General features: G+C 42.3%; 1 protein-coding gene across 1 annotated transcript in view; it reads right to left on the bottom strand.

The window, feature by feature from the left end:
- LOC104033029 (neural-cadherin-like) overlaps positions 1-19,583 on the bottom strand; it is a 59,703-nt gene that overhangs the window by 5,078 nt on the left and 35,042 nt on the right. Inside the window, exons 14-28 of the mRNA XM_075705601.1 lie at positions 17,439-17,566; positions 16,080-16,266; positions 15,780-15,923; positions 13,786-14,069; positions 11,254-12,871; positions 9,234-9,327; positions 8,266-8,450; positions 7,434-7,666; positions 6,140-6,417; positions 5,356-5,570; positions 4,935-5,062; positions 3,969-4,096; positions 3,704-3,836; positions 3,443-3,623; positions 367-533 (exon numbers count right to left, since the gene is read on the bottom strand). Of these exons, the coding sequence (XP_075561716.1) occupies positions 367-533; positions 3,443-3,623; positions 3,704-3,836; positions 3,969-4,096; positions 4,935-5,062; positions 5,356-5,570; positions 6,140-6,417; positions 7,434-7,666; positions 8,266-8,450; positions 9,234-9,327; positions 11,254-12,871; positions 13,786-14,069; positions 15,780-15,923; positions 16,080-16,266; positions 17,439-17,566 (4,103 nt within the window). The remainder of the gene's footprint in view (positions 1-366; positions 534-3,442; positions 3,624-3,703; positions 3,837-3,968; positions 4,097-4,934; positions 5,063-5,355; positions 5,571-6,139; positions 6,418-7,433; positions 7,667-8,265; positions 8,451-9,233; positions 9,328-11,253; positions 12,872-13,785; positions 14,070-15,779; positions 15,924-16,079; positions 16,267-17,438; positions 17,567-19,583) is intronic.

Genomic DNA, 19,583 nt, shown 5'->3' with positions numbered 1-19,583 from the left:
TGGCTAATATAATCCAGGCAGCTTTTTCAACAGCAACAAAAACATAGAGACAAGTTTTATAGCTGGAGACAGATAGAAGCAATGGGAAAAGGCAAACAGGACAAAACCATCTTCCCCATTCACATGTATCATATGCACTCACTCACCTGTACTTTTTGCAGTGAAGCAGCTAGAATCTATACTATGAAAGGGTAAAACTGAGGAGGACAACACAAATGAGAGTAGTTGCTCTTAGGTGGAAAATTCTTGCTCTTTATGACATTAAATAATAGGTGTCCTTAATCAGAAGCTGCATCTTTTTCTCTCATTGGCGTACTCCATGACAAATTAAGAGCACTGAAACAGAATGGCTTTCGGACTGCTCACCTCCAGTCGGATGTATCCATTCCAATCTGCAGAGGCCAAGCTGAGAAGGGTGCTGTGGGAGATACGGGTGCGCACCATCAGCTGGATCTGAGTGCTGTGAGTGCTGAGGATGCTTCTCGGCTCATAATGGATCCAACTGTCCCTTCCAAAAGCCCATTCTGGAAGAACTAAGCACAACACACACAAAACCAAAGCAAAAATCTCAGAAATTACTGTTTCCTTATATCCCTACTGCTTGAGAATTAACGAATTCTGAATATCAGAATTTTAGCTCTTAAGAAACTTTGACAACGTAATGGAAAGCACCCCTCCACCCCCAAGGAAATTAAGAGAAAAAGAACAAACAAAGGGTACAGAATTAGGTAGGAAAGGGACAATTAGATTATGTCTCCAACATTCTGCCTGTTACAAGCTACACATTCTACCCAATTGCTCCTACACTGAGTCAAGTAACTCCTATATTTTTTTTTTTAAGATCTGAAACATATCTTCCAGTAAAGTAGTTGGTATTGATCTGAAGACCAAAAAAAAAAAAAAAAAAAAAAAAAGAAGAGAATCTAATATTTCTTTCAGTAGTTTAGTCCTGTGGTTAATAACCCTCACTGTTAGAAAATATGCACTTCCCATTTCAGTTGGCACAAGAGAAAGCCTGGGGTCTGGCACAGAGTCAAAAGTTATAATATAGATTTTTTTTAATTACAAAGAGAGATTAAGTCAGTGTTTATTATCTTAACTACCAAAAAACCACTGAAATTCATTCTTTCTCCATGATCCTGGGGAATCCATCTGAGAGTCTTCCAGCAGAGAGTGTGATAAAGTTGCACTGCACACTTTTGTGGAAATCAAAAACCACTAAACCACCCAGACCCTAGTGCTCTTATGCAGCAGGCACCCCCTTTAGCCTCGTTACCTGACAGCAATCCTAGATCTGCTTGTTCTGGGCACAGCTTAATTGAAGAAAGAAATTTCTTCTTAGCAAATAAAGATATAGTCCAAGTTAGTGACTAGACAGGAACAATGCTGGGTCACCAACAGCTAATCTGAGGTCACTGTCACGCAAGTAGAAATCCAAGAACTGCCCAGCTGAGGCTGGGGCACTTAGAATGGTTCCCAGGACATGAAATATCAAATGATCAAGAGTCTTCATTTCTGCACTCTCTTTTCCTCTCACTGTTTCTCCTCTCTCTTTTCTTTCTTAAAGCGTTTTTTTTTTTCTCCTCCAGCTCATTCCCTTCAGATTACTCTTCCTAGCCCACTGTCCTCTCTTGTTCACCATCTCTGCAGCTACAGGCTGTAACAGATGAGCAGGGATAGATTTTCTTGGGACACTACGCTGACTCCTGTCCCCAGCTGTCTGCTCCTTGCTGCGAGCACGGCTCAGCCATTTGTAAAGCACCAGCTGAACACCAGCATTTTGCAGCCCAATATATTAGAAGAAGCTGGAACCAATCAAAGTTTTCCTGTTACATCAGAATATGACTTATGGATTTTGAGTAATGACTTTCTGAGCACTTGGTTTGTCCCACAGTGGTGAGGGGTAGGAGCCAATACAGCAGTTGGGCTTGTGAACCAGCATCCCAAGATAATGCAAAACAGATTAAGATTTAAATCTAGGCAGATGTTTATAAACCATTATCATCTGTCTGCAAAACACTAATACAAATAACTGAACTATATTAACCATTTCCATGGTCATTATAAACACTTTAAACAGTGAAGGCTCCAGGCCTAGACCATGCCAATTATGATCCCAGTCCTCACCCCGTTGGACAGACAGAGCTTCCGCTGAGTAATTTACTGTCACACCTTTTAAGTCTTGCGTGGCAGATGGAGAAAGGAAGAGAGGGTCTTGCTGCCTGGATAGGGTATTATTGTTCCGTATAAAAGAAGGAAAAGCAAGTGCATAGAGGTAAAAGGGTATGTATAATACACCACCAGTCATGTCCATTAATCATAGCACGTTGATTCAACACTAGGTTGCCTATGCTTCTTCCCAACCGCTCACTGTGGCTCATCCTCACCTGTACCTCATTCAAACTACAGGACTGAGGGGGCTAATTCTCTTCCAACACTACACAAAGCCTCCAAAGTTATGGGGCACTGGTGCTCATTATAGACTGTTATGATCAACCCCATCGTTTCTACCTTGTACCTAGAGGGAGAAGGCAGATACAGGGCAGGTAAAGTCCCAATAAACACCTGTAACTCACTTCTGATTTCTGCTTCAGAGCAATGGCTGCTGAAGGTATTAAGATAGGGAGGACAGAGCTAACTTCAAGTGTGTGCCCTCTGTACCCTGAACATGGCTGTGGGCTACTAGGAATTAAATAATTTATCTCCTAATTTTTTAATTGTGCTAAAATTTTGCACTTTCTTACAATGTCTCTGAGGTTTTCATTATCCACACTTGCATGCTTTTGTTCTCTGATACATATTTCATGCTGATTTTGTACAGGGTAACACATTTGCTGGAGCCAGCCTGATATTATGTCCCCACATGCACCCACTGCTGTGGTCTAGGGGCATTGCACAACTTTCAATTAATTCCAGTGACAGATGCAAATACAATTATCCCCATTTCATAGATGGAAAATTGGGCCTGAGGATAACTTGAGGGTTATGCCCCCAGGTTTCACAGAGAGAACATACCAAGCTGGCAACCTCATCACTCTTATAACCACTGCAAGGTGACAAATATTACCGTGACAAATATTACCATGTTCATTAAACTACATTTTGTGATCAGTATGATCAGAGGAAGAAGGCACAATGCAGAATGTTTCATCTTTCACCACTGAGAAATAAGATGCTGTGATGAAAAGGACAAAACAACCCATCTGCCCACTTGCCTCCCCTGCAAAGTAAAGCCAGTCTCAACAAGATCCTCATCTGTGACATTATCTTTATTCAACAAGAGTTAGAGGATCTTTACATTGCTGCAAATCTAAATCATTCCCAGAGTACAGCATGGTCTTATTACACTACTTAGTTCAAAGTTGTGACAACTTTAGAGCACTACATTTGATGCTGTTCCCACAGATCCTCACCATTAATTTCTCCCTAGAACTTCCAGTACCTTTTTCACACGCTGGTCCAGCATATCCTGGGGAACAGTCACAGTGAAAGAAATCCCAACCACCAACACACTTGCCGTGGGCACCACAGGAGGCCATCCCACCACTCTGACACATTTCATCGGTAAAGGCACAGCCAGGAGCGCTGTTCAAGGACTCTGCAGCGTGCTCTAAATCATAGACCTGGAAAAGCACAGAGAAGCATCACATCAGGTGTGTACAGTTAACAGCAGTAAACCCAAGAGTGGTCTTAGTCGCCCTACCTTACTATCAACAATGACATTGCGTATGCAGCCAACAAAGCCTCTGAAGTGCCTTTGTGAATCGTGGTAAGGCAAAGTCTTCTTAACTCCACCCAGCTGCAGGGGCTGATGGCTGCTGAAGAGCCTACTCATGCTGAAGGGAAAGAAAGAATTAGTGACATGCAACATACAGCAACTTGGCTGATTTTTCCCCCTCCTTTTTCCTTAGCTCTTTTGAGTAATTATGTTTCCAGTTCTTGTTGTTTGGTTTTGGTTTTTTTTTTACCTTTGAGATCCCACAGTCTCTCCAGAGGCTTCACAGGCAGACAGATCCATTTGGGAGATCGTCTTAATGACACTGTCATTGTCTTTAATGGAGACATTTACGCAGTGGTCAAGAATCAGCTTCACTTTCTAGAGAAAGGCATTATTTAAAACAATTGCATCCAGAGATGTGCATACATTTTAATTACACATTTTCTTTCACTTAGCAGAAGGGGGGAATAGTAACTAGCAATTACAGTGCAGGAAACTTTATTAAAATAATAAAGCACTTCCACATACTAATCTGGAAGGTTATTACACATGGCATATAACTAAGGAGCCACACAAAAGAGAGATCTGACTCCACCATGACCATGTCAAGTCACTGACACAGCAGAGGGAAGATGGAATTTTCATGGAGTTTTCTGCCAAATCAGAACCCAGAGAGACAATCTAGCAGAGTAGATGGTCTGCCAGGCTCTCCATCGCAGATCCTGACATGCCCCCCAGCTTGTCTTATGCAGGAAAGGAATGGGGAGCCTAGCAGATGCCTTCACCAGTCTCCTATCAGCAAGACCTTCCCCTTACACAAAAGCATATCTCTCTCCTTTGTGCTGCATGTCTAAAGTCACTTGGTGGGGCAGGGCTTCCTGCTCAGAGAAATTAAGAATATTTCACTCCATCAGTCCAGGAAGCATTTAGCCCCTGGATTATCACAGTTGTCTAGTCTAAGTGATAGATAGGATCATTAAACAAAGAAAACAGCAGGGCCAGTTTCAAAATTGGATCGGACTTCTCCAGGCCTTGTTCTGCTTTACTGCTTAAAGACTAAAAGGACATCTGAGCTGACAAACTTCAATCCCTGCTCTTGCAGAGATGATGAAAGACTGATTGATAAGAGCACTCTACAGAAGGGAGGAAGGATTTGGAAGGAATAACTAGGTACATGAATTAGTGCTTCCACAGGATTGTCCATATTTACACTTGCCTTTCCATCATTTATAATTTTAATATTGTGCCAGCGGCGATCTGCAACATTAACTTTTCGTGACAGCTGCAGGAAAAGCTCACCGGAGCTGTGGCTCACGGTCAGTGACGGGACACCACCAGAAAGCCCTGCAAAGGAAAGACTCTTATTGGATATGCAGTGACCATGTTCCCACTCAAACTCAGTTGAAACAACTGTTGCAGTTAGATTTTAATTGGAAGAGTTCTTTAGAGAGCTTAAAAAAATCCAACTTCTAACACAGTGACACAGATACAAACTGGGCATACTGGCAAATTGTTCTGCATTTTCCTTATTCTCCAAAAGTAACTTTCTGAACCTTTTTTTAAAAAAACCTATCAACTGTAAGGTGAATCTCACCTTCACACAAACACGAAGAACAAATACCCTTTAAGTTGCTAACCTAATGCAATGAAATCTTCCCGTTCTCCAGGCAGCCCTTGCACCACTGGTCCATGGTACAACAGAAGGCCATTGGCGACTTCAGTGATAAACTCCAAGGAGATGCGGCTCTCAAAGCAAGGCTTAAGAGGAGGGAACCAGGCATAACCATGGCCTCTGAAGCTGTGTTTTGTCTGCTGGCAGTCTGGTCCGTGGAAATTTGCAGAACATTTACACCTATTAAAAAAAATAAATAAAAGCAAAAATCCACTATCCAAGCAGAAGTCAGGAAGGGCTCTTCCCACAGCAGGACTCTCCACTTTAAACACAGGAGCCCATGTTGCCTAGGCCACAGTGCAGGTTAAGCACTAGCGAAACTCTTGTCATAAAATGTTCCCTATTGCCTTGTTTGCACAAACACAATTTAGCTTTAGTTCTAAATGTCATTTTTGGAGAAAAAATGAGGCAAGGAATGTGGGGAAGAGGTTATTAAGTGACACAAGTGACACGATTTAAATGTTTAACAACATTAAGGTAGGTTGCACAAAACAAGAGCATTTTGCAGGATGACATTAAAGGAATTGGTGCAGCCTGTAAACTTCCCAAGGTTTTCCCACAGACTATGATGAACCCAAGTATCTACCTGAAAACAGAGGTTTGTTTGCAAGACCTGCGGGGGAAGTATAACAAAACTCAGATCTGCCACAGCGAGAAGACACGCAGTGACATCTCCCCAAGCTTCCAGTCCTCCCCCTTACAGACAGCTAGAAGCATTTTGCTTGCACACCAGACAAAGCTTTACCAACCTGTAGCCCAAATCAGTATCCACACATGTGCCACCATTGAGACAAGGGTTTGACTGGTATGAGGAGCAGGAGAGATGAGGACTCTCCCGAGCTGCACAGCCACACAGGGCATGACTCAGGACTGTCACAGACACCAGTGAAACGCTTCCAGCTGTGGTTATTGTTGGCACATGACTCTGCTCATGCTTGCTGATGCATCCGCTGCTATGAGTGCAGTTCGCAGTCATGCACTCATCAATGCCAATCTGGGTGATATTTATATCCAAGATGTTTTCCAGCTGTGGAGAACAATTAGTTGTATTCATCTGACTTTTCCACAGAGAGGAAGCTCACAATGACAGCCATGAAAAGACCAAGTCTTATTTATTCTCAAAACTGGTTGCTCTGCCACTTCCTTCCAACATCTGCCTCACTCTATCCAGCCAAAGGCAGCTCAGCCTGGCATCTGTTAAGGCCAAAGCCTTGGTATAAGTCAATTACAGTGTGAATAAGCCCTTAGAGGACAAAAATATTGTCATATTCATCATAAGCTGAATGGATAAATTTTAGTTGCGATGGATTATTTACATAGCATCTGATCTCTATTTTTAATTTGGACTTCTGTCTTAAAAATATTGGGAAGGGTGAACAGGCATTGGGCAATGAAGAAATACCTTTTCTGGCAAGAGTGAGGTGGTACTGCAGCACTGATTCTAAATATAACTCTTATTTCAGCCTCTGTGTACCGACAGACACCTTTCCAACAGAGTGAGTCATTTAACTTTGATCAAAACTTTTTTTTTGCAAGAGGGGCTGGCACTTTACTAAATTGTCAATGCACATTTCCACCCTGGCTTTCCACTGGAGAATGGTTATTTTACTGCTTTGCCCTCTTAACTCAGAAAGTTGGAACTTTTGACTGTTTGTGAGTTTCAGCTACACAATATCTCTGTATAAAAGACTATAAATTGAAACATTAAGACACCATGTGGAAAGGCAACAGCCAAACACATTCTTCCTACAGAGTTTAACAGTCTTTTCAATAGGAAAAACATGTTCACTTTCCTAAAAACTCACTGTGTTTGGGTGACTTAATATGTATTTATAGGCTGTCTTATAAAACATTCATATTTGAAACTTTTAATATAAGTGCTAAAGGACTGTTTGACTTTACTAATTAAAATTATCCATTTTTCTCACACATTACTCCCTCAGTCATTCTAAATACGTACAATCACTAGGCGTAATAATGGATATTATCTGAATAGACACAATGAGAAGATGCTGTGGTTTTATACGTGGTGAGGACGCTTACCCACGCTCTGGAGGCTGCTACATTGCCATTAAGTTTTTCTGCTTTATAATAGGGTGGACCATAAACTGCAAACCAAACATCAACTCCTTGGGTTTGACTTGCGCTATTTAATACACTGAAAATGTGAACGTTTTCGAGTGGGACTGATACAATTTCTGAAATCAGCTTCTTCATCTGGTAGTATTTACTCTGTTTTTCAGGGGATTGGGATATGAACTCCTCTGGAGTGATATCTGTAATAAAAGTTAAAAACATGACAAACACATATCTTGCAACTGTTGTAGCAATAAGAGAGGAGCACCACAGAATAACATTAAAGTTGCAGAAAATGGACTCAACTGCAAATTCAGGAGTATTTTCATTTCTAGGCTCTGAAATTTTCCATTCTGGCTTCTGCCCAGGGTTTGTGTTCTCAAGCTTTTTGACTCTTGCTCGTTTCTTTTTTTCATTCTTTTAAATCAGAAACATGCTTAAGAAGATTTTACTTTCCCACAAAGATTGAAAAAATTTGGGCAATTTCAGGCAGACACTTGCTCAAATAAAGTTTCTTCTGAAATATTAATTGCTGTTTTGTTAAAAAGTTGGTGTAGAAATCTCACATCTTTGTTTTCGGCATCAGACAACCATTTCTCTCTTTTTTCTCCACAGATGCACTTTCACATGCAGTGTCAGAGGACCACGCAAACAAAGATGCATTTTCAAACCCTTACCTAGAAAACTATTAACTCTCGTCTCATGTTTAAGAGCATTAGAATTCTAAGTAACACAGCAGTAACAGCAAAGAGGTAGATTTCAGTATTACGATCCTAACGTACTTCATCACACTGCTTACCTTTTATTCGTATAGACCCAGCATTATGTAGGGCATCATCTTTGATTTCCTTCACTATAACCTTAACGGTTGAGACAACATCTGGCCAGACTCCATCAATGACTCTGACTCTTATGTTGTATGTTCCTGGTGGGGTACCTTCTTTAATAGTCAGCAAACCTGAGTTATCATCAAGGATAAAGTACCTGTAATAAGAGTTAAGCCAAGGAACAAGCTATGAGAAGCTCAAAAGCTAAGTAGCAATTATCATCACCGCTGCTTTTTCTGATCCACTTTATTTTGGGAAAGCCATCAAAGACAGCAGATGTGTTCTCTCATGAAGGGACAAGGCAGAACAGAACTTTTTTACATTGCCTTCTGTTGGCTCCTAATTACTCTTCACCAGTATATCAAGAAGGTTTCTTCGTGCTTCTATGCCATAGGAACTGTGTAGGAAGGCTCAGGCTACTATAACCATAACTTTGGAAACAGTGTAGACTCCTAGTATAGATACATTCATTGAGAGTGACACCTCGTCAAAACCTCTGAATGACACATGTACATCTCAACCGCAGTCATAATCCAGACACTTTGGTGTGAACACACCCAATACAAGTAAGGTCTTAAAACCAGTGGTGACACAGAAACACCAACTCTCCAGGAGCATGCGGGAAGAGGGATGGAAGATAGCGGGTATTTTTTCGGTAGTGTCTCACTGATACTGATTATGGGTATGACTGTGAACAGGAATTTGGAATGGTATTCTAGCCCATCAGGCATCAGGAAACAGACTGGTTTGGCATACAACATTATTTACTGTGGTCTCACACTCAGAAGGGCTTTCGGAGAGCTACGCACAAGTGTCTAACCAACAAAATGCTTTTGCACACTTGTTTTCAAAAAAAGGCAATTTAAACACTTTTAATGTTTTTGTGTGTGGGCAAGATTTCCATACATTTCACCCAACTGCTACTTTTCTCTCCAAATACCTTGATGTTTTTCCTTCAAATTGGTAGATTTTGCGATCCCAGTCATCATCATCGGGGGCATGGACCTGGCCCAGTACAGTCGTGGGGAGGTTACCTAAAACAAGATAGCATGTAAGTGGCATGATCAGACCTCTCACACATCTACAAACACGTTGGCCATTCAAGTTTTACTGGTTTAAGTCTAAAACCTCTACAAAAATAGTTATGATTGTTCTCAAGAGAAGATGTGCACCAGTTTGCAAATACCACGTGGTGTCCTGCTTATCGGATGTTTGCTGTATGGCTACATAGATTTAGGTGGCTGCACCTGAGACGGAAAAAAAGAGAAGCCACCTCTGAGGAAAGATGTAAGAGAGATTCAGAAACAACATCAGAATTACTCATTTTCACTATTTTGGCTGCAGTATCCAACCAACTTACAGAGTGGTTTAGACAGGGATTGGGGTTTGGCAGGATAAACAACCAAAATGCTGACTGTGTTATAAAGGGCAAAAAACAATAGCAATTTGGAGGAAATTACAGCAAGATAGAGAGGATGTCCAAAATACAGTAACCAGGCTTATTTTGAGTAGATGGTGAGACTTTGGGGTGAGATGGAAAGCAGCATGTATTCTGCTAGTTTTGCATCCTCTCAGCAAAGCTCACAAATGAGTATTTTTCTTGCTTTACAAAAGCTATTTCTGAAGGAAAGATCCACAGGTATCTGAACTCATATATCTACTGAGTAAAGAATCCAGGTTACACAAAGAAGAGGAAAAAATGTGGGACTTCATCTTGTGAAAGGGAACAGCACAAACCCTGACAACTGAGGGACCGCATGCAAAAAGGAGAGAAAACTGTACCTTTCCTGCACCTGTGGCAACATTCATTGGATATTTTCCAGGAGGCAGTATATAGGATGCCCTGGTGTTTGACTCTCACATTATATGAATGTAACATACAAGATGATAGTAGCCATCTGATCCTGTCTCTCCTTAGTACTTTAGATAACCAAAGATCTGAAGACTTGAACAGTCCCTCCCAGAAATTAACAGTACAGATGAGTTTAACCTTTAAAGAGGCAACTAAAAGGGAATTCAGGCTTAATGAAAAGATATGGTACTTAGGCTACAAGCAGAGTTTCTCAGCAAATAGCAGCCAGACTTGGTTTCAACTTTACAATAAGCTGAACTTGAGAGTAAGCACACAACAGGCAGAACAATGTTTCAGTACACATAAATGGTCAACAGCATCTACATGGAAGTAGTTTCTAGTGTGCCCACAAGGGACAATCTATTTAATGTGCTATCAAACAATAGGATACACAGCAGACTAGAAGAGGAAGGAATGACCTGAGCCCACATGGATGCATGCATCCCAAAATCTTTTTACCTGTGTGGTTTATTTTGCTGTTGGGCTTATTATGTGGGAACCCTGGATCACAAGAGAACTGCTAGCTAATTGCCAAAGCAAGAAGGGAAAGGTGGCTTCTCTCGCACTACCTGCAGCCAACATTCACAGAAAATTCCCCCATAACAGCACTTGTAAGCTGAAGGCTTATATGAATGTCTCAGGCAGTTTACACATGAGTTCAGCTTAAGAGTAGTCACTAAAACTGAATTCAGTCTGGAGGAGGAAAAAGGTTTAATGAGGAGGAAGAAGGTTCTCAACATTCAGACTCATCACTTCTCAGCAACCTTATGAATTTTGTTAATTTTTTTCCCCCTGAAATGTTAATGCTGCTGGAAAACTGTATCTGAAAACAAGAGACTATTACTCAAGTTTGATAGAAACATGCACAGACTAGCAGCCAGCTACGCTCCTCCCTCAAAGCTGGCTCAGTTTCTTCCACAAACCAAGTGGCCCAGAGTCCTGTGCCCCACACACCTACTGCTCTCTGGTGGGGCTTAAGCAAACTTCAGTAGCACCTCTACTAAGATCTTAGCTTATGTGGAACAGGACAGAGTCCTCTTGTGAATCTCACAGCTGCTCCCTTGACCTTACTATCACACTTGGAAGCAAGCATCAGGGAGTGATTTACCATCATAGCTGTAAATGAGACATTCCATGTAGCCAGCAGAATGTGGGTGGTCATTTTGGTCCCCAATATTCACGGTCAGCGTGTTGGTGGAGCTCATTGGTGGGATCCCACTATCCGTGATCAGGATGGGCAGGTAGAACACCTTGTGCACTTCCCTGTCAAAGGTATGCAGTGCGGTGAGCAAGGCACTTCCATTGTGGAAGTCCTTCAAGTTGAAGTTAGTCAAACTATTGAAATCACTGAGAAGGTGAAAGGAGAAAGGTGCTCCGTTAGCAGCAGTGTCTCGGTCCTTGGCGTACAGCAACAGAGAGGTCTCATTCATTGGGACGACCTGTGGAGAAGCTGTGTTTTCCCAGACCACTGGGTTATAATGAGCCTCAAACTCTGGCCCATTGTCATTTACGTCCTGCAGAGTCACTAAAACAGTGGCACTGCCAGTCAGAGGAGGCTGCCCCATATCAGTGGCAATGACAATGAGCTGGTACTGTGTCACCGTCTCATGATCCAGTAGTCCTGCAACCATCACCCACCCATCACTAGCCACAGAGAACTGCCCACCTGGGTCAGACCTGTTTAGCAGGTGGAAAGAAAACCTTCCATTCAGGCCAGAATCCAAGTCAACAGCAGAAACCTGAACAACTTTGGTGCCAACTGGCGCGTCTTCCCCCAGTGCAGCCACTTCATAGAACTGGGGGTAGAAGACAGGAGCATGGTCATTGGAGTCCTCCACATAGATCACGCAGTGAGCAATGCTGAAGAAATCCATGTCCTCTGCTTTCACAGTCAAATTGAACACCCTCTCATGAGGCTTCTCAAAGTCAATCTGCTTTTGTAGCCGGATAAACCCACAGTTGTTGACTTCATCTGTCTCTATGGAGAACTTGCGGTCATTGTCCCCATCAAGGATGCTGAACGTCACCATGGCATTTTCTCCCTCATCTCTGTCCACAGCAGACACCACTGCCACCTCAGTGTTAATACTCGCATTCTCAGAGACAAATGCCATGTACATCTTTTGCAGGAAGACTGGAGCATGATCGTTTACATCGGTCACCAAAATAGTGGCGGTGCCTGTCCCAGTGAGCCCTCCTCCATCTCTGGCCTCAACCACTACGAGGTACTTGTCTTCCTTCTCCCGATCCAGGGACCCAAGCACTGTGTAGATGGTGCCACTAACTGAGTCAATTGAGAACAAGTTCAGATTAATTTCATTTTGGACGTTCTGAATGATGCTGTATGTTAGCACAGCATTCATACCAGCCTTTGGGTCATCAAGGTCCACTGCTGTCATTTCCATGACAGGAGTATCTGCCGGAGAATCCTCAGGGACATGGCCCATGAAACAGCCATCCAAGACACAGAGGAAAAGGGGTGCATTGTCGTTCACATCCCTCACTTCTATGATCACATCTGCAAAGCCAGTCAGTCCTTCTCCGCCCTCATCTGTTGCAAGAACAAGAAAGCGCCATGTTGATCGCTTCTCACGGTCTAACCTTTTATTTGCGCTGATCTCGCCTGTGTTCTCATTGATGCTGAATTCACTACTGGCCCCCTGTCCATGCAGGGAATAGCTAATGGCATTCTGATCAGCCACTTGGTCGGGGTCTGTTGCAGAAACCTGGAACAAGCCACAGCAGGTAAGTGTTTATGTAAAATAAAAGGGGAAATCACTGTTCTTTTATTGATGGCAGTTGGTATTGTGCAGGCTAAATATATACCATGCATTTTAACAGCAAACATCTACTGGTTCGAGTCACTCAAGTCAAGTACTCTTTCAATAAACATCATGCACAGCCTAGAGAAACAAAAGGATCACATTTAGACAGATTAATATATTCTACTTCCCAGTATATTTTGGAAAGAGGAAATAACTTCAGGAAGAACCAAGTGGAAGTAATAACAGATCTGCTGAGCACATGTTTCTTGTGAAACTCTTTGGAGCTGCAATACAAATGCAAACAGGGGCTACTTCTCTCTGAGTGAACAGAAGGCTGCGAAAACAGGGTGGCCATACATCCAAGCTGATTATCAGCACAGGCCAGAGAGAACACCCAGCTCCTGATTTGCATCCAGGGATTGTTTGGGAGACTGCTAGTTGGGCCAACCAAGCAGTCCTCATGCCAGGGACTGCTCTAACAACAAAACAATGAAGATGATCAAGTTCCAGAGTCAAAGAACAATCCCTGGCAATGTTTATTTGGTAGTATAAATGTAGCCTGTCTGTGACTTAAATGCATGAGGTACACATGCCAACCACGCTATGCTTATACAGTTACTGAAAATATGCTAACTCTGCTTTGTAAAGGAAGATCATTGAGTCCAACTGTTATTTATGCCAGTCAAGGGAGCAAGTCCAGCACACAAATTCATCTAGGCTTTCTTTATTCTCTTCTTCACAGAAAGTTGCTAGTTAAATCCTAATACCAGGGCTCACCCACCCTAAAGAAACTATCTTTTGTGATTTCTGTGAATGGATGGGATTGAGCTGAACAAAAAGTCAGGTTTTGCCCCGCGTTGTGCAAACTGCTTTACCTTTAGGACGAGTACAGGCAGATCTGTGAGCTCCTCCAAGACAATGCCCTGGTATTCGTTCTGAGTGAAGACTGGTGCTTCATCATTCTTATTGACAACATTGATGATGATAAGAGCATGGTTTTCCCATTTTCCATCAGAAGCTACAAGCTGAAGCTCATAACGTTGTTCTTGTTCATAATCCAGAGGCTGAGCAATGAAGACAGTTCCAACCACAGGTTCCACGTCAAAAACTCCTTTCACATTTCCCGATGTGATCTGATACCTTAGTTTGGCATTTGCACCTACAAGAGAAAGCAAACGACCACTGTCTGTCCACTCCGTGAACGCTCAATCCAGCTATACACAGTGAACATGTATCCAAGAGAAACCTTATTTGTCCAGACTGTTACAGCATGCGTGGGAGATAAAACATAGACACAGCCACAAACAGAATGATCCACATATGTAATTTGAAGGGTTTGCGTATGGTAGATTGGAGGTTAGGTCTGCATTTATATTTACAAATATAATTTGCAGTCACAGACGAGCACCTGTTTATTGATTAGGAAGGAATTGTGAGCCTCTAATTTATTGTGCATTCATTTGCCAATAATAGAAAAGTAACAGACTATTAAAATACCAGAAGCTATTTTTGCTCAATGTTTCCTAAGCGTCCCATTTCAGATGCCAATATTCCTTAACTTTTTTTGTTAACCACTGGATGGTGCTAAAATATAACAGAAGTCCTCTGTTTTGAACAAGAATTCATCTCAGAAGAACATTCCACCTGTACAACAACAGCTGTTTGGTTGCAAGACATTTAGGAGAAAAAAAAAAAAATTGTTTGGTGCTTCATGTTTATTTATTTGAAAAGGGAAAAAACCATGACATTGCATTCCAGGATAGAAAGTCATTTCCAAAATTTAATAGGTGAACTGCTAGGGGTAGAAAGAACATTCAGCATTTTAAGTTGTGAGTTAATTGTGGATGAGAAGACTAGAGCAACGTGGACGGCAAGAAAGTGAAAAGCTTGTGCTCAACATTAGCGCTTGGAAAAGCTTAGCTGCCTTGGCAGCATGAGTTTGAACATCACTTGCTAGTCGCTTTTGCCAATTCTCTCAAGTGCAGCAGCCGGTTTTAAACGGCATCTTTACTTCTCCATCATGGGCACTAAGAGGCACAGGCATTACAGCACTGCCACTGAACGGAATGGTCCACTCCCACCCTCTCCCAGCAACATGTTCTTCCAGTGCTCATTTGGGCTTTGTCACCAACACACCAGCTTGCCTTCTTTTTTCAACAGGTTTGTTTTTCTCCAGCAAGTTGTGCTGGACCAACTCTTGAAGGGAGTAAAAAAGCCACAGCAGAAGCAAAGACAGGAACTGTCTGGTGTTGCATGCTGTTGGACTGGCTCAGCCCATCTGGTCTCACCACACTGTAGGGACAGTTTCACACCACCAGAGCTGATGTAAGTGTGAGCCCAAAAACAAAGTCTGGTTTTCCCTTTTTTCCTGCCTTATTCCTGCCTTCTCCCTGCCTTTATTTCTGGCCATATAATCCTACATTTTCCACTGTTTGTCAGATTCTTCCACGAGCATATTGAATGCACTAACTCACCAAAAAGCACACAGGTCTGGATTTGTTGCAAGAGTAGTAAGTAAAACTGACTCCCAGGGAGATCTGGAAAGCACAGGAGTCAGCACAAAGCAAGCACATGCTCAGGAGTGAGTGAGGTTTTTATGTTACCTCTTGTGAAGTTACAGCAGGGTTGTGACTCCAGGTGATTTCATTCTGCCCTAAAGAGATTGCCAACTAGATTAAGCTTTGCACTGCGAACCTGAGCACCTAATAAAAGAAAATGCTCCCGTGTGCCCAGAATTTCTCTCCTCGCTTTTACAAATGCTTAATCATCTCCTGAATGCAGAGATTTGTTTGCCCATGAAGGAAATAACCCTACACACAACACACAGTAATACTAAGAGGGCTTAGAAAGACATGCAGGGTCCACTCACCTTCATCTTCATCCTCTGCTGTTGCTGTCACAACAGGACTTCCAACATCCCTGTCTTCATCTATGCTGACCTCATACACTGACTGAGGAAATGCGGGAGCGTTGTCATTCACGTCACTGACAAAAATCCTTACGTAGGCTGTGTCTGAGAAGGAGATGCAAGAGAAACACGCAGACTAGAAATGGAAGAGGTGGAATACCTTGTATTCCAGACAACTCACATACTCCCCAAGTCTAGCAAAGTTAAGGAATCCAATCTCTGATATCTTTTACCCAATATATAATTCCTTACTAGTTTTACCTGTGTTGGGCTGCCCATGAACACCAGGTCTAGCAGATTCTGAAGAGTCCTGAGACTGAACTTCAATCAAGTAAGAGGCTCTTTTCTCTCTGTCAAAAGATGCATGGGTGGAAATAATTCCTGTCTCAGGCTCAATGGTGAAGAATTGGTAATCCTTACTAGCATCTTTCAATATTAAGTAGCGAACCTAAAAAGGAAATAGTTAAGAGAGGTTGCATTTTCCACTTTCGTTTGTATGTCCAAGTGCTGTGACCTCCCCCTTCTCTAGTAGCCTCCTGCATCTGCCTGCAAAGTAGAAACACTCTGAGGAAAGACAGTTCATCTGGACATAATTTTTCTAAGTCTTTTGCCCATTTTGATATAAAAAACCAGAATTCTCAAACAGAAGAACATCTGTACCAGTGATATCAAGGCCCATCAGGCCCAGTATCTAATCTCCAACAGTGGCCAGTAGGAGCAGTTAAGAAAGATCGTGAATAACAGAAGGACAGAGAATATATGGAATGACATCTTCCCTGGTGTCTCCCCAGCTTCTAGCAACCCACTGTGCTTCTGATCTCAAAAAAAATGGGGCTAACCGAGAGTTTGGGTCCCGTTCAATGGGACTGAACAAATGAAAATGACCACTAATGAAAGCTATCCACATTTTTCCCTTTAACAAAGGTTTGGCTTCCTCCTCTGAAAAAAACATTTCCGTGCCCCCCGCCTCACAAATCATGCCCAGAGCACCACCGGGCAGTTCTACCACACAGGTTGCTCTTTAAAAGTTGCAAAATGACAGTTACAGAACAGCAGATCTCTACTAGTCAGAGTTCCCTCCCAGAAGAGCTAGCAGGATTTTTGGAAAAGGCTCAGGAAAATGCATAGAAAATGAGCAGTTTCGTTCATAACACTGCTTTTTCCTAGGGTTGGGTCATTATGACAATGACGGTCAAATGTTGGTTTGACCAACCATTTGACAAATGATGGTGAAAAGAAATGTTATTTAATTGACCATACTTAAATGGCCGTGTTTAACTGACCATAACCTCTGATGGTCATGAGCTAAAGAGGCAAGAGTTTGGAAACATGTTCTGCAGCCACCTCCACTTGTCTTGTCATGGGAGCAACCCTGAGAATCATGCAGCAGTGCTTTGTCACAGTTGCTGGATCAGGATGAGCTGCTATGATCATGAACAGCATCTTCTCTGCCTGCATTCCATATTATGCACATCAGGCATATGCTAGATAAATGCTTGACAAGTGCTGTAAGAAGTGTTTGTGGCTTATTACCCTGTCATCTGCTGTCTGTGCACTCTCACTAATTACAGTACTAAAACTTGCCTATTGCGAGGAAAAGAATTGGATGTAAGGTCAAACCTCTCCATGTGCACCAGAATCCAAGTCCGTAGCTAACACCTGAACCACAGATTTGCCAATATCAGCTCCTTCTGGCACAGACACCTCGTAGTTAGAAGACATGAAGAATGGAACATTATCATTGACATCTGCAAAAGGAGGTGATGGGGACCACGGTGAGAAAATGTTTGAAGTCTTTTTTTATACTGTATTTTTTTCCACAGTCATATTTTTGCTTGGAGAAAGAACTCACATTGTTCATAGTAAGAAGCAATCCTGCTTTGGGTCTTTCCATTTTCATGGCAGCTGTCAGGAGGCATTTTATAGACATTGACCAGTTTCTGAGAGACAGTGGCCTAATCTCAGCTAAGATACTAGCTAATGATTTGACCAGTGATCTTCTTATAGTAAGTCCATGAATGCCAGGACCAGGAGGCCTTTCATCCACAGTCTGTAAAGAGCTGGTTATCTACAGCAGCAGTTAATTTCAGCATTTTATTAAGGGTTGATTAACATACAATGGAAATTAAAATTGCAGAGTCTATAGAGTTGACAAAAAATGTGCATAAAGCAGTCTTTCCTGGCCTTTGCAGGGCAGTATAGCCAGAGATATGTTAGGCTGTAGGACCTAATGATTATTTAGGATGCGGCTGCACATTAGCCTCCCCTCATCTAACTACCAGCTAATGCCCAAAGGAAGCGTGCTGATCTTCCCACTCTTGTCATCCTGCTCTAAGCCATGGGATACCCCATCCCATGAGCTGGATCACGTGGAGCTGTGTCGACAGCGCTCATTTTGTTGCTCTAAGAGAGACTGACTTTCTGGAGAGAAAAGGGCTAGCTGTGATCTGACACGCTCTGCAGCTGTGCAGTCGCCAGATCCAACGCAAGGGATGCGGTAGGATTGTGCAGGTGAAGGAAGGGAAGGGCTGCCCCAGTAGCAGCTGTCTGCAGTCAGGTCGGATTAGGCACAAGGCAAAGCTATGTTAAGTTTATATCAATGCCGGTCTTGCTTGTCTTCCTTGCCTGACCCCTGCAGAGACCTAAACTGGAAAAAAATACATCTAGTGTTTTGAAAGGCCAGTTTCTCACACATTTTCTCCCTAAAACTGCTGTGTAGGACCAGGTGAGCACAAGGGACAGGCAGAGGAGAATTACGGCAGCACTGACTCGGATCTGTTTAAACTGCTCTGGAATCACATGCTCAACCCATGACAAATCGGCCTGGTGTTCCTCTTTGTCTGTAAGGCAACTAAACTCAAAAATGCTGCATAGTCCCCTACATCTTTTTGTACTTTTCACAGTTTAACAGCCACATTTTAAGAAAGTCATTTTCCTGTGTTGTGGCACAGTGCCGAAACAGAGGAGCTGTAACAACACTTCCGCAGATCCATCTGTCTTTATGAAGAGCAGACAAAATTCTTAGTATCTCATTCTGCAAACCCTTAAGCACAGATTTAGTTTTACTACTGCCACATGACTCCGTTGATTCTGACAGACAACTATTTGCAGGACTAATGTCTTACATTACATTTTTTTTTAAGTTGTCGGTATGGGCTCCTGTAAATCCCAATTTTCTTTCTGTCCTACATGCATAATCGTCTGTGAAAAGTTCTTTTCTATCAGGCTTTTTTTTTCATATTTTAAAGGAGAGAATATGTTTTGTTAGAGATAAGTTTCAGCAAATTCACTGAGCCATGTAAGGAAAACAAGATGCTATAAAAGACTTCCTTTTCTGTGTGCTTGTGCATAAATAAAGGACAATTCTGCGTATGAAACTTTCTGGTGGCTATTTCTCTCTTAAAGGTGTTTAACTCGCTTTTTTCTCCCACTAATGCATACACATGTGTGTAAACCCTTTTTTCGTATGAAATACTAAGTTATTGAAAAAGGATTTCTGCTTGTGAGCAAAATGAAGTTTCTGCCAAATTCTGGTACCAATAACTGCACTATAAGAAAAAACTTTCAGGACACAGTCCATAATCTACAGTGAGACTCAGACCCTGACTTGAAGCACTCTTGCTCTACAAACCTGAAGGGTTTTTGCATTGGCAGACTGTGGAAGACAGGACAATGCTGTGATAAAGTGAAGCAGGGAAGTTGGATTCCCATTCAAATTACCACTTAGGTGTCTCATTTCCATGGTGGTGAGTGAGACAAATGTTT

This window comes from Pelecanus crispus, chromosome 2, assembly GCF_030463565.1.
Source record: "Pelecanus crispus isolate bPelCri1 chromosome 2, bPelCri1.pri, whole genome shotgun sequence".
NCBI lineage: Eukaryota > Metazoa > Chordata > Aves > Pelecaniformes > Pelecanidae > Pelecanus > Pelecanus crispus.
Note: the sequence above shows the minus strand (reverse complement) of the source record. Positions and strands in the feature narration are given on the sequence as shown.